This window comes from Panulirus ornatus, chromosome 11 (assembly GCF_036320965.1).
Source record: "Panulirus ornatus isolate Po-2019 chromosome 11, ASM3632096v1, whole genome shotgun sequence".
Lineage (NCBI taxonomy): Eukaryota > Metazoa > Arthropoda > Malacostraca > Decapoda > Palinuridae > Panulirus > Panulirus ornatus.
The window spans coordinates 65973212-65986658 of NC_092234.1; the positions used below are offsets into that span (position 1 = coordinate 65973212).

General features: G+C 39.1%; 1 protein-coding gene across 1 annotated transcript in view; it reads right to left on the reverse strand.

The window, feature by feature from the left end:
- Ttc30 (tetratricopeptide repeat domain 30) overlaps positions 1–13447 on the reverse strand; it is a 424420-nt gene that overhangs the window by 206345 nt on the left and 204628 nt on the right. The window contains exon 7 of the mRNA XM_071666254.1: positions 7058–7222. Within this exon, the coding sequence (XP_071522355.1) occupies positions 7058–7222 (165 nt within the window). The remainder of the gene's footprint in view (positions 1–7057; positions 7223–13447) is intronic.

The following is a 13447-nucleotide window of genomic DNA, read 5'->3' on the forward strand; positions in this document are numbered from 1 at the left end:
CTTCCTACTTACTTTCAGTTCTTCTCATAAAATAAGGCTACAGATAATGCCATGCAGAGGATGGATGTGTAGGAAATGAAATGTTTGAGGATAATATGTGGTGTGAGATGGTATGATTAAGTTATCAAAGGGTGAGAGAGATGTGAGGTAACAAAGTGTGGTTGAGACAGCAGGAGAGTGTATGCAGAAATGGTTTAGACATATGAATAGAATGAGTAAGGAAAGATTGACAAAGATGTATGTGTCAGATGTGGAGGGAACAAGGAGACTGGGGAGACCAAATTGGAAATAGAAGGATGGAGTGAAAAAGATTTTGAGCAATCAGGGTATAAACATACTTAAGGGTGAAAGGTGTCCATGGGATAGAATGACTGGTATACTGGGATCGTTGTGCTATCAATGGACTGAAACAAGTCATGTGAAGCATGCAGGGTAAAACATGGAAAGGGTCTGTGGGGTCAGATTGTGGATAGGAAGCTGTGGTTTCAGTGCAATACTAGAGAACGGATGTGGGCAGATGTGGCCTTTCTTCGTTTGTTACTGGCATTCCCTTGCTAATGTGGGAAACAGCAGTCAAGAAAAAAATAAAACAAGGAAAAGCACTGCTAGTCATAAAACACATCATTACTCTTTCTATTACACGTGGTCCAAAGTAAACTGGGCTCCTGTAACAAGAAACAATGGGCAAAAGTATAGTTGAAAAAGGTCTCATTCACATGGAAATATTTAGTTTTGATTGAACCTTCTTACCTATCGTCCATCATATAGTCTTCCTATTAAAGCAATTCAATTCAAGTTGGTGAGGTAAATGAACATACAACTAATAGGGCAACAGTACATTACATGCACGCAAAAAGAGTAAAATGTGTTCTAAAGACCTATTTGAGAAATTCTCCTCAAAGACAATGTTGTAATAATCTATTCAACTGCTTATATTTTTATATTTATTATACTTTGTCGCTGTCTCCCGCGTTTGCGAGGTAGCGCAAGGAAACAGACGAAAGAAATGGCCCAACCCCCCCCATACACATGTATATACATACGTCCACACCCGCAAATATACATACCTACACAGCTTTCCATGGTTTACCCCAGACGCTTCACATGCCTTGATTCAATCCACTGACAGCACGTCAACCCCGGTATACCACATCGCTCCAATTCACTCTATTCCTTGCCCTCCTTTCACCCTCCTGCATGTTCAGGCCCCGATCACACAAAATCTTTTTCACTCCATCTTTCCACCTCCAATTTGGTCTCCCTCTTCTCCTCGTTCCCTCCACCTCCGACACATATATCCTCTTGGTCAATCTTTCCTCACTCATTCTCTCCATGTGCCCAAACCACTTCAAAACACCCTCTTCTGCTCTCTCAACCACGCTCTTTTTATTTCCACACATCTCTCTTACCCTTACGTTACTCACTCGATCAAACCACCTCACACCACACATTGTCCTCAAACATCTCATTTCCAGCACATCCATCCTCCTGCGCACAACTCTATCCATAGCCCACGCCTCGCAACCATACAACATTGTTGGAACCACTATTCCTTCAAACATACCCATTTTTGCTTTCCGAGATAATGTTCTCGACTGCCACACATTCTTCAAGGCCCCCAGAATTTTCGCCCCCTCCCCCACCCTACGATCCACTTCCGCTTCCATGGTTCCATCCGCTGCCATATCCACTCCCAGATATCTAAAACACTTCACTTCCTCCAGTTTTTCTCCATTCAAACTCACCTCCCAATTGACTTGACCCTCAACCCTACTGTACCTAATAACCTTGCTCTTATTCACATTTACTCTTAACTTTCTTCTTCCACACACTTTACCAAACTCAGTCACCAGCTGTCTTCCTAAATTTCTGCCTGTGACATCATACCACTGTAATTTCACAAAATAGCTGTTTCATGCTTTACTTAAGTCTCACTGCTATTAGTTTGGTGGGGTATGCTAAGCTCTGTTCAAGGTTAAACTTATTCATTAATGTATGCTTTCTCCAGGTGTTGGTTTATTTTTCTCTTGCATACCAATATTCTTTCTGTTTCTGAATTCTGAGATGTAATTCTACCTTGACATATTTTCTTGCTGGAGGGTTAAAGTTAAGAACAGAGCTATCATAGTGATATTTGGGGAGAACATTTTGTGCATATTATCACCAACAGCCTACAGTAAAACATGGTGTACTTATGACATTATTATCGATATGATGACATTAATAAAAGTCCTGCTTTTTTTGGCATCTTCAGGGAACACTGCATACACTTGCTGATTGATAACAATGACCTGAGAAACCACTGCTTGATAATAATTAATTTCTGTATTTTACAGTTAATGATAAAGATTCATATACCCACCTAAAGGGTAGCATAAAGGTACAAATAAACATATAAACATCAAGCAGCATAGCACATGGTGTCTGTTTTTGTCTATACAATGTCTACTCCCATTACATGTCAAGCAGCAAAGTCCATGCTGATGTACCTGTGGCTGAACAAATTCTTCAGCGCATCTAATAGCACAGTCCTTGCTGACTAGTGTCTGCCTGCATTATGACTTCTATGATGCAGCTCTGCCTGTACAACAGTCATTTCTATGATGCATCATGCAGTAAAACACATAATCATATATCTTTTAATAAGGCTCTCACCTGACATGCATTAAGCTGCACAATGAATGCTGATGCAGTTCTACATAAACATTTGCTTTTTTCTAAGGGCATGTCAAACAGCACAACACATGCCAATGTATCCTGTGTGTCAATTGGCACAATGCATACTGACATTTCTTTGTCTGGACCCTGATGATTTAGTTTAAAGTCATAAACATTTTTTATTGATGAGCCTCTTTTGGAAAACTTTATACAGTAAAAGATACTGTTCTGATGCACGATAATTATGAAGCACAAGCCTCTTTATGCTTTAGAGTGGATGATGCAGACAACCCCAAGGCCAGTAGGTTACAAAAAATCAGCTTAAAGACTTAGTGTTCATGCATATAATGACACGTGTATGAAATTCAGTAATAATATATGACAAAAATAAGAAAACCTGATAAAAATCTTATATGAGTCACAAGTACCTGCAATTATGCACTATTATCTATCCATCTATAGTGTCCACCAAAAACCTCGTTCATCTCCCATTCACTTTTAAAGGTGATGTCACTTACATGACTACTTTGTCAACTCTCATTTGGCCTTGATTATCAGCTACAGATGTCTGACTATGGAATTGGCAAGGTTCCTGAAGTAATCTAAGTCCATGTTTTTGTTCCACAGGGCCTCTGACTGAGGTGAGGCAATAATGAAGTGTTGCAGGAAGCAACTGCCTGATCATGTGTTTTGAATGGCCAGAGTGCCTAAAAATCTCATGTGTACCCACCATTTCTTGCCTCTAAGCAAGAATTCAGACTTTCTCCTTCTTAGAAAGGTAAGAGCCAACCATCTTTAAGCACAGGTGGAAGAAATACAGGGTAAAAAAAAGAACATCATTCCCTCAACATAGCTTGAGGCACACTGGTGCACGCACATCCTGTTAGAAACATTAGTCTCAGTGACCAGATGTACAATGGTTTCACCATGAAAGTGTCATATGCTTGTACCCACAATAAATCTTAGTAAAGCCTCTGAAGAAATAAAGGGGGGACAGAGAAGCCTTTTTGCTGACACTGTCCATATCTCAGGTGGCCATTCCCTCCAGGAACTCCCATTAAGGGGGTGGCCATGGCAAAAGAATCTCCACCTATCCCTGTCCTTACTTACATGCCTCCCTCTCATACATCATTCCATGGATTCTTCTTCCCCTTTTCTCTCCCTCCAGTACTCTTCCACACTATTTCCTCACGTCAAAGGTGATCTTCCTCTTACATTAGTGCCTTTAATCATACTATTATCTTTTCCATTATCATGGCATTTATGTTATAAAGGCTCATACAGATAGTCATAACCTCAAACAAATAGTATGATGGAAAAATGCAATGAGCAGTATGCTGTTGCGGTTAACAGTAAATGTGAGCTCAAGATGTGATGCATGCAGTTTGTCCTAATGACTGGTCATAAATGTGCAATCAAAACACAGAGTGCTGTAAATTGTTTATTTCCAAAGAAATAGTAGATCTTACTATCCACTTGCTCAAAAACTTTAAAGGGAAAATACAAATATAAGAGTGACTGCTGTTCTTCCTCTGAAGTTTTGGGTTCAGAATCTATAGAGACTTCCATATGATAAATGTATCTCTGACGATATTTATCTAGAATATGAGTTTATGTTGTGGCCCCCAATAACATTTAGGTCACACTTTTTAATAGGCTACACTCAGAGTTCGGGTTCAAATAAAGGCGAGTATATGTTAAGGGTGTGTGAAGTCGCCATGGCTGATTTATTTGTCCATGGATGGGGAGGCAAGGGTGGTAAATGCAAATGCTTGCAAAAGCCTTGGAAAGAGGGGCGAGTATGCAGTCTGAAGGGGGGTTAGGGTACCTGGGAAGTGAACCAACTGTTTACTGATGCAAAAGCACTCATGGCAGGTTTGAGTGAAAAAATGAGTAATTTGGTGTCTGAGTTAGAGTGTGTGAACACAGGAAACTGAGTGAAAACATGAATTGAAGCAAGGCTATTAGGTTTAGCAGTGCAGAGGGTCAGGATGACTATGTTCTGAGTCTGAATGGAGACAGTCTGAAGGAAGTAAAGTGTTTTCAACATCTGGCAGCAAATGGAACCATGAAAGTAGATGCGAGTCATATGGTGGATGAAAAAGAAGTTCTGGGAGCACTAAGAAAAGTGAGAAAAGAGAGGTAATCATCTGGGAGGGCAAATTTGGGTATGTCTGAAGGTGTGGTAGTCCCAACAATATTGCAAGGTTGTGAGGTATAGGATATAGAAGAGAAAATATGGAAGGGCGATGTGTTGAAAATAATATAATTGAGGGCAATATGTTGTGAGAAGTGGTTTGATCGAGTAAGTAATAAAAGGTTCAGAAAGAGTAGCAGTAATAAGAAGCGAGAGGTTGACAAAACCTACGATGGTGTGCTGAAATGGTCTGGACATACAGGGAAGTTGACAAAGAGGATATATGTCAGAAATGGGAGGGACAAATGAGTGAGACAAAATTGGAGATGGAAGGATGGAGTGAAAAAGATTTTGAGTACTTGGGGCCTGAACATGCAAGAGGGTGAAAGGTGCACACTGAATAGTGTGAACTGGAGCAAGGGAATAAGAAGCAGTTGGGGAAACCAAAGAGAGAATTGCGGTGCCTGGTTGTGAATAATGGGTGTATTACACATGACAACAAGAGAATGGTCATGAGCAAATGAGGTCTTTCTTTGTCTGTACCAAGTGCTACCTTACTAATGTGGGAAACAACAAATGTTTGAAAAAAATATGTAAATACCATTACATACATACATGTCCACACACATGCAGAAGCTCCATTACAGTAAGGTAGGGGGTACTTTCATTGCACTTCATACTGATGTGAAACATTACTGTAGCAAACTTATAAATCAATCACATTGGCAAATTGCAAATATGGGTTCTTGCATATGATGCCAAGCATGTTTTGTTATAAGAATGCTGTCTATTCTGTCAAAAATATGTTGTTGTCCCTATAACGTAGAGCTTTCTTACATAGTTCTGTTAATAAACATTTTATTTATTTATCTATTTTGCTTTGTCGCTGTCTCCCACATTGGCGAGGTAGCGCAAGGAAACAGACGAAAGAATGGCCCAACCCACCCACATACACATGTATATACATACACGTCCACACACGCAAATATACATACCTATACATCTCAATGTACACATATATATACACACTCAGACATATACATATATACACATGTACATAATTCATACTGTCTACCTTTATTCATTCCCATCACCACCTTGCCACACAGGGAATAACAACCCCCTTCCCCCTCATGTGTGCGAGGTAGCGCTAAGAAAGAAAACAAAGGCCACATTCGTTCACACTCAGTCTCTAGCTGTCATGTAATAATGCACCGAAACCACAGCTCCCTTTCCACATCCAGGCCCCACACAACTTTCCATGGTTTACCCCAGACGCTTCACATGCCATGGTTCAATCCACTGACAGCACGTCGACCCCGGTATACGACATCGTTCCAATTCACTCTATTCCTTGCCCGCCTTTCACCCTCCTGCATGTTCAGGCCCCGATCACTCAAAATCTTTTTCACTTCATCTTTCCACCGCCAATGTGGTCTCCCACTTCTCTTCATTCCCTCCACCTCTGACACATATATCCTCTTGGTCAATCTTTCCTCACTCATTCTCTCCATGTGACCAAACCATTTCAAAACACTCTCTTCTCCTCTCTCAACCACACTCTTTTTATTTCCACACATCTCTCTTACCCTTACATTACTTACTCGATCAAACCACCTCACACCACATATTGTCCTTAAACATATCATTTCCAGCACATCCACCCTCCTGTGCACAACTCTATCCATAGCCCACGCCTCGCAGCCACACAACATTGTTGGAACCACTATTCCTTCAAACATACCCATTTTTGCTTTCCGAGATAATGTTCTCGACTTCCAAACATTCTAAACATATCACTAAACATGTCTTTACAAATATCAGACTGATCATGCAAAGTTGGCTAAGCTTTGTGAAGCAGTTGCTCTAAATGAAAATAATGATAAAAGCATAAAAGAACTTAAAAGCTTCAAATAATAATGGTAGAAGAAAGTTTTGTATATCAAAAAAATAATGGAAGTGAACAAGTAGTCAAAAAACAAATTTCAAATATCAAAAACATAGCTATATGACTGGGAAGAGTATCACATGAAATTTTTCAAAGAAGTATTACATACATTTGGAGGTGAACATGCTACTTCAGTGTAAAGCAAGTATGTAATATATGATTATTGATATAATCTGTGTTCATTCATTTTAATTCTATATTGAAAAATAAAAGGACCTCACATAAAAACAAAAGAAATTATCAAGTACCTTTTTACCTAAAGCGAATCTGATACACCATCATTGAAAAACATGATTCAGGTGGTGAGTACATACAATTTTTGAGCTGATACTCTATAGCAGCTTTAAGGTTGAAGGCCTCAATAAGCGCTGTCTCATGTAGAGTGAGTGTATTGCCAACACTTCGCACTTCAATGCCTTCAGTAGTCATACCCACACTTAACTCTGGATGTTCTCGAATGCCACGTTCTATGATGTCCGCTGAGGTAAAAACAAAAAAGAACAAAATAGTTTTATGAGTCAAGCTGGCCTAACAACAACTGATGTACATAATCCCTTCTCTACATTACATGTTTTATATTTCTAATGAAACCAAGTAAATATGAAGATGGCAATCATACATTAATTTTCAACTCTTACTGTACTATCATTACTACAATGAATTTTTCTATGAAGAACATTAACTTGAGTGAGCCACTGATATCCAAGCAACTAGGTGGGAAATTTATCAAAATGACATGAAATTTTGTTGCTCTATTCTATTACTGTCTTTATTCCCGAGTACATCTGATTAAACAAATGTGTGTAGTCTCTAAGCTTACATATCTCTAACTTACATTCATTATTCTGATTTGAACAGAATCTTCCAAACTACTATAAATAATTCTTTATTTTTCAATCTGTACATTAAATTCAGCTATCAAGCAAGACTTATATTTTCATTCATACGTTCATCCAATCTTTACACAGAATCGGTTGCCTTTCCCATAACATCCTCAGCTGAAATACCTTTCACCTTCAAAACTTCACTTACTGTATCTGCCTCTTATCTCCTGTGGTCTAGTTTACCTCGTCTCTTGCATTCTTCAACTATGCAACCAGTGATCATCGTCCTCAGTTTTTCACTTCCAGACATTCCACAGTGTTACAGAATTTCATATAATTTCATCTGTGCATACGTCTGACAAACTTCTTATGTTCCTCAGCTTTTCACTATAATCTGTTTATTATGATTCTTACTATATCATATAGATTACTCATTCCTTCTACTATCAATTTCTATCTTTCTGTACCTATAAAAGGAAAATTTCACAAATACAAATTCAAGTCCAGACAAGCAATGTAACAACATGTGGTCATGATCTACTTTGCCTGAAACCTTTTTTTATCATACATTTCTCATTGGTGCTAGGCTGATTCTAAATATGTTCCTAAGTTTCAGTTTAAGCACAAAAGTGAAGGAAATCCTCATACAGTTTCATTCCAAACCTATAAATTCCTCAAGCTTCCAAAATTGTCTTTAGGTTTACGTCAGTCAATGAAAACTTTTATGATAGGATTACTCCATACTAGGCTGGGCTAGATTATGTACTTTTATGCACTTTTAAGCTCGTCAGAGCCAGATATGTGTACTTTTAAGCTAGTCTGAGCCAGATTCATGTACTTTTAAGCTAGTTTGCACCAGATATATGTACTTTTAAGCTAGGCTGAGCCAGATAATGTTTCTTTTAAGTAATTCCTCTAAGGCAGATGAGTCTGGAAAAAATGTTTACTGCTGGTAGTTGTGCATAATACCATTTGAACAATACTCTAACAGTAAAATGCTTCATTATGTGAAGAAGAGAAAGCTCAGGCACTTACAGAGTCACATTTCTAAGGATATTGGTGAACTGTGGAATGTTGTCACTTGGTTGAGTCATCATATAATTCCTGGAAACAGTCTTAGAAACTTTGTGAATACTAAGATATCTGAATGAGAGTGAAGAATGGTCCTTATTCTGTATTGTTAGGTATCACATGGTGCAAATTTCTGAAAAACACATTATTTTTGCTAATTCATGATGCTGTCATATCCTCTGAACTTGAATCTAACTTAATCTACGAAACAAATCAATACTTCTTATGTTCCTCAGCTTTTCACTATAATCTGTTTATTATGATTCTTACTATATCATATAGATTACTCATTCCTTCTACTATCAATTTCTATCTTTCTGTACCTATAAAAGGAAAATTTCACAAATACAAATTCAGATTAAGAATACTTCCCACGTATTCCCTGCATGTCGTAGAAGGCGACTAAAAGGGGAGGGAATGGGGGGCTGGAAATCCTCCCCTCTCCTTTTTTTTTTTTTTTTTTCCAAAAGAAGGAACAGAGGGGGCCAGGTGAGGATATTCCAAAAAAGGCCCAGTCCTCTGTTCTTAACGCTACCTCGCTAATGCGGGAAATGGCGAATAGTTTGAAAAAAAAAAAAAAAAAAAAAAAATCAAGTTTCTTAGATTAACAAGGATCATATGCCTTCTCCATATCCATAAATGCTACATACAAATCCATGTGCTTTTCTAAGTATTTCTCACATACATTCTTCAAAGCAAACACCTGATCCACACATCATCTACCACTTCTGAAACCAAGTGATAATATGAAATGCCAAGCTGGAGTTTCCTCGATAAAAACAATACATTGATTTTCAGAGAAGTGTCCATCCACAAAGCAAACTGATTATCTCAAGCTGATACACATTATGAGTGTTTTTAGGTTTTAAACAGTTTGAGGCTAAACATTTTCATACTGTATACTCATAAATGTTTTAATGAGAGTATCTAATTTTCTCATTCTATGTACTCTGTTCATTTCAGGATTGTTTACAGGAATGGCAGCCCTCCCTAGTCTCTGAGTGTTATTTCAAATGGTGTTTCAAGGAAGCTCCCATCTAATAGAGCAAAAAGTGTTTGGTGAATCTTATTTGGCAGATTCTTTTTCAATAGGCATTATAAGAGGACTTAAGCAAACTCAACAAATCAGCCATATATGAGCACATGCATGAATATTAACAGAGTACAGTCATATTTCTGCTTAATTACAGTTAATCAAAGTGGTTACAGTTTTCTAAACTAACTTTAAACCTATTCTTATGCCCACAAGGTTGAGGTGTCAGGTGAAATGTGCATCTCAACTCAGGCTTCTATCCATGTACTTCCTCACCCATCCAGTATATTCCAAGATGAAGTTGCAGTGCCAAAGAAGTAAAAGAGGGCAAATGTCCTCCCTACATTTAAGCAAACTGAGAATTTGCACTAAACTACAGAATAGTCTCTCTTAACAAGCATAGTCTCTAAAACACAGGAGGAGATTTTATCAAAAAGCAAAGGAATGACTAAGTGCAAAAGAGAAACTACCGTAGCGAAAGACAATATGAATTCTGGGATACAAGATCATGTGTAACAAATCTCTTTTAGTCTTCTATGACAGAGTAAGGTCTGTTTTGGAAAACAAAGATGGATGAGTAGATTGTATGTTTCTAGACCGCCAGAAAGCATATGACACTGGATCACATAGGAAGTTGGATCTTCAAGCAGGAATAACTGGGAGGATTCCTTGAAGGAGAGAAAATTACTTCAGTGGAAAGAAGCAAAGGACACAGGTCAAGAGCATTCTTAAGGTATGTTTGGATTACCATTGGAAAGCCACTTGCTCTTTTTGATTTATGTAAATGACTTACACTAAGGAGTGGACTCATACCTGAATATGATAGTGGAAGATACCAAGGTCGTAAAAGATGTTAAGTATAATGAGGAACTAACTTAACAAGGGGACTTAAGACTTAAAAATTTGTCTTATACATGGCTGATGAAATTCAACACAAGGAAAAGCAAAAGTAATGTGGATAGGACATAGTCAGAGAAGCCCTTGTTTCAAATATTAACTGTCAGGAAATGAGTTACAGAAATGTGTATGTGAAAGGGTCTTGGAAATTCGCATCATTTAGCCTGTCCATGGAGCTCACCTCAGGACAATTGTCAAGGAGACAAACTGTTTTCTAGGAAATAACAAAACCACAAATAAGTCCCTGGATAAGCAATGTTCAGAAGAATATTCATAATAATGCTACACCAAAACCACAATATGCTTCTCAGATCTAATTACTGCCTTAAACCTTTATGCTGCATCATTAGATTTCAGAGATGTTCCCCAAAAGTGCAAATTTTGCATGAAAAACTGAGCCTTCTTTTGATATCTTTATTACTTTTACCTCTTCGAATGCTAACAAAGCTATGATGTGTTTCTCAAGTCTGGTCACTACACTAAACCCTTTTGTTCCATCATTAGATTTCAAGGATTTCCAAAAAAAGTTGTCAATTCCCCATGAAAAGACAAGCCTTAACTTGAAACTCTGCATTCTTTCCAACATAAGATAACCATCAGATCTACATATCTTTTTTTTTTTTTTTTTTTTTTGCTTTGTCGCTGTCTCCCGTGTTTGCGAGGTAGCGCAAGGAAACAGACGAAAGAAATGGCCCAACCCACCCCCATACACATGTATATACATACGTCCACACACGCAAATATACATACCTACACAGCTTTCCATGGTTTACCCCAGACGCTTCACATGCCTTGATTCAATCCACTGACAGCACGTCAACCCCGGTATACCACATCGCTCCAATTCACTCTATTCCTTGCCCTCCTTTCACCCTCCTGCATGTTCAGGCCCCGATCACACAAAATCCTTTTCACTCCATCTTTCCACCTTCAATTTGGTCTCCCTCTTCTCCTCGTTCCCTCCACCTCCGACACATATATCCTCTTGGTCAATCTTTCCTCACTCATTCTCTCCATGTGCCCAAACCATTTCAGAACGCCCTCTTCTGCTCTCTCAACCACGCTCTTTTTATTTCCACACATCTCTCTTACCCTTACGTTACTTACTCGATCAAACCACCTCACACCACACATTGTCCTCAAACATCTCATTTCCAGCACATCCATCCTCCTGCGCACAACTCTATCCATAGCCCACGCCTCGCAACCATACAACATTGTTGGAACCACTATTCCTTCAAACATACCCATTTTTGCTTTCCGAGATAATGTTCTCGACTTCCACACATTCTTCAAGGCTCCCAGAATTTTCGCCCCCTCCCCCACCCTATGATCCACTTCCACTTCCATGGTTCCATCCGCTGCCAGATCCACTCCCAGATATCTAAAACACTTCACTTCCTCCAGTTTTTCTCCATTCAAACTCACCTCCCAATTGACTTGACCCTCAACCCTACTGTACCTAATATCCTTGCTCTTATTCACATTTACTCTTAACTTTCTTCTTTCACACACTTTACCAAACTCAGTCACCAGCTTCTGCAGTTTCTCACATGAATCAGCTACCAGCACTGTATCATCAGCGAACAGCAACTGACTCACTTCCCAAGCTCTCTCATCCCCAACAGACTTCATACTTGCCTCTCTTTCCAAAACTCTTGCATTCACCTCCCTAACAACCCCATCCATAAACAAATTAAACAACCATGGAGACATCACACACCCCTGCTGCAAACCTACATTCACTGAGAACCAATCACTTTCCTCTCTTCCTACACGTACACATGCCTTACATCCTCGATAAAAACTTTTCACTGCTTCTAACAACTTGCCTCACACACCATATATTCTTAATACCTTCCACAGAGCATCTCTATCAACTCTATCATATGCCTTCTCCAGATCCATAAATGCTACATACAAATCCATTTGCTTTTCTAAGTATTTCTCACATACATTCTTCAAAGCAAACACCTGATCCACACATCCTCTACCACTTCTGAAACCACACTGCTCTTCCCCAATCTGATGCTCTGTACATGCCTTCACCCACTCAATCAATACCCTCCCATATAATTTACCAGGAATACTCAACAAACTTATACCTCTGTAATTTGAGCACTCACTCTTATCCCCTTTGCCTTTGTACAATGGCACTATGCACGCATTCCGCCAATCCTCAGGCACCTCACCATGAGTCATACATACATTAAATAACCTTACCAACCAGTCAACAATACAGTCACCCCCTTTTTTAATAAATTCCACTGCAATACCATCCAAACCCGCTGCCTTGCCGGCTTTCATCTTCCGCAAAGCTTTTACTACCTCTTCTCTGTTTACCAAATCATTTTCCCTAACCCTCTCACTTTGCACACCACCTCGACCAAAACACCCTACATCTGCCACTCTATCATCAAACACATTCAACAAACCTTCAAAATACTCACTCCATCTCCTTCTCACATCACCACTACTTGTTATCACCTCCCCATTTGCGCCCTTCACTGAAGTTCCCATTTGCTCCCTTGTCTTACGCACTTTATTTACCTCCTTCCAGAACAACTTTTTATTCTCCCTAAAATTTAATGATACTCTCTCACCCCAACTCTCATTTGCCCTTTTTTTCACCTCTTGCACCTTTCTCTTGACCTCCTGTCTCTTTCTTTTATACGTCTCCCACTCAATTGCATTTTTTCCCTGCAAAAATCGTCCAAATGCCTCTCTCTTCTCTTTCACTAATACTCTTACTTCTTCATCCCACCACTCACTACCCTTTCTAATCAACCCACCTCCCACTCTTCTCATGCCACAAGCATCTTTTGCGCAATCCATCACTGATTCCCTAAATACATCCCATTCCTCCCCCACTCCCCTTA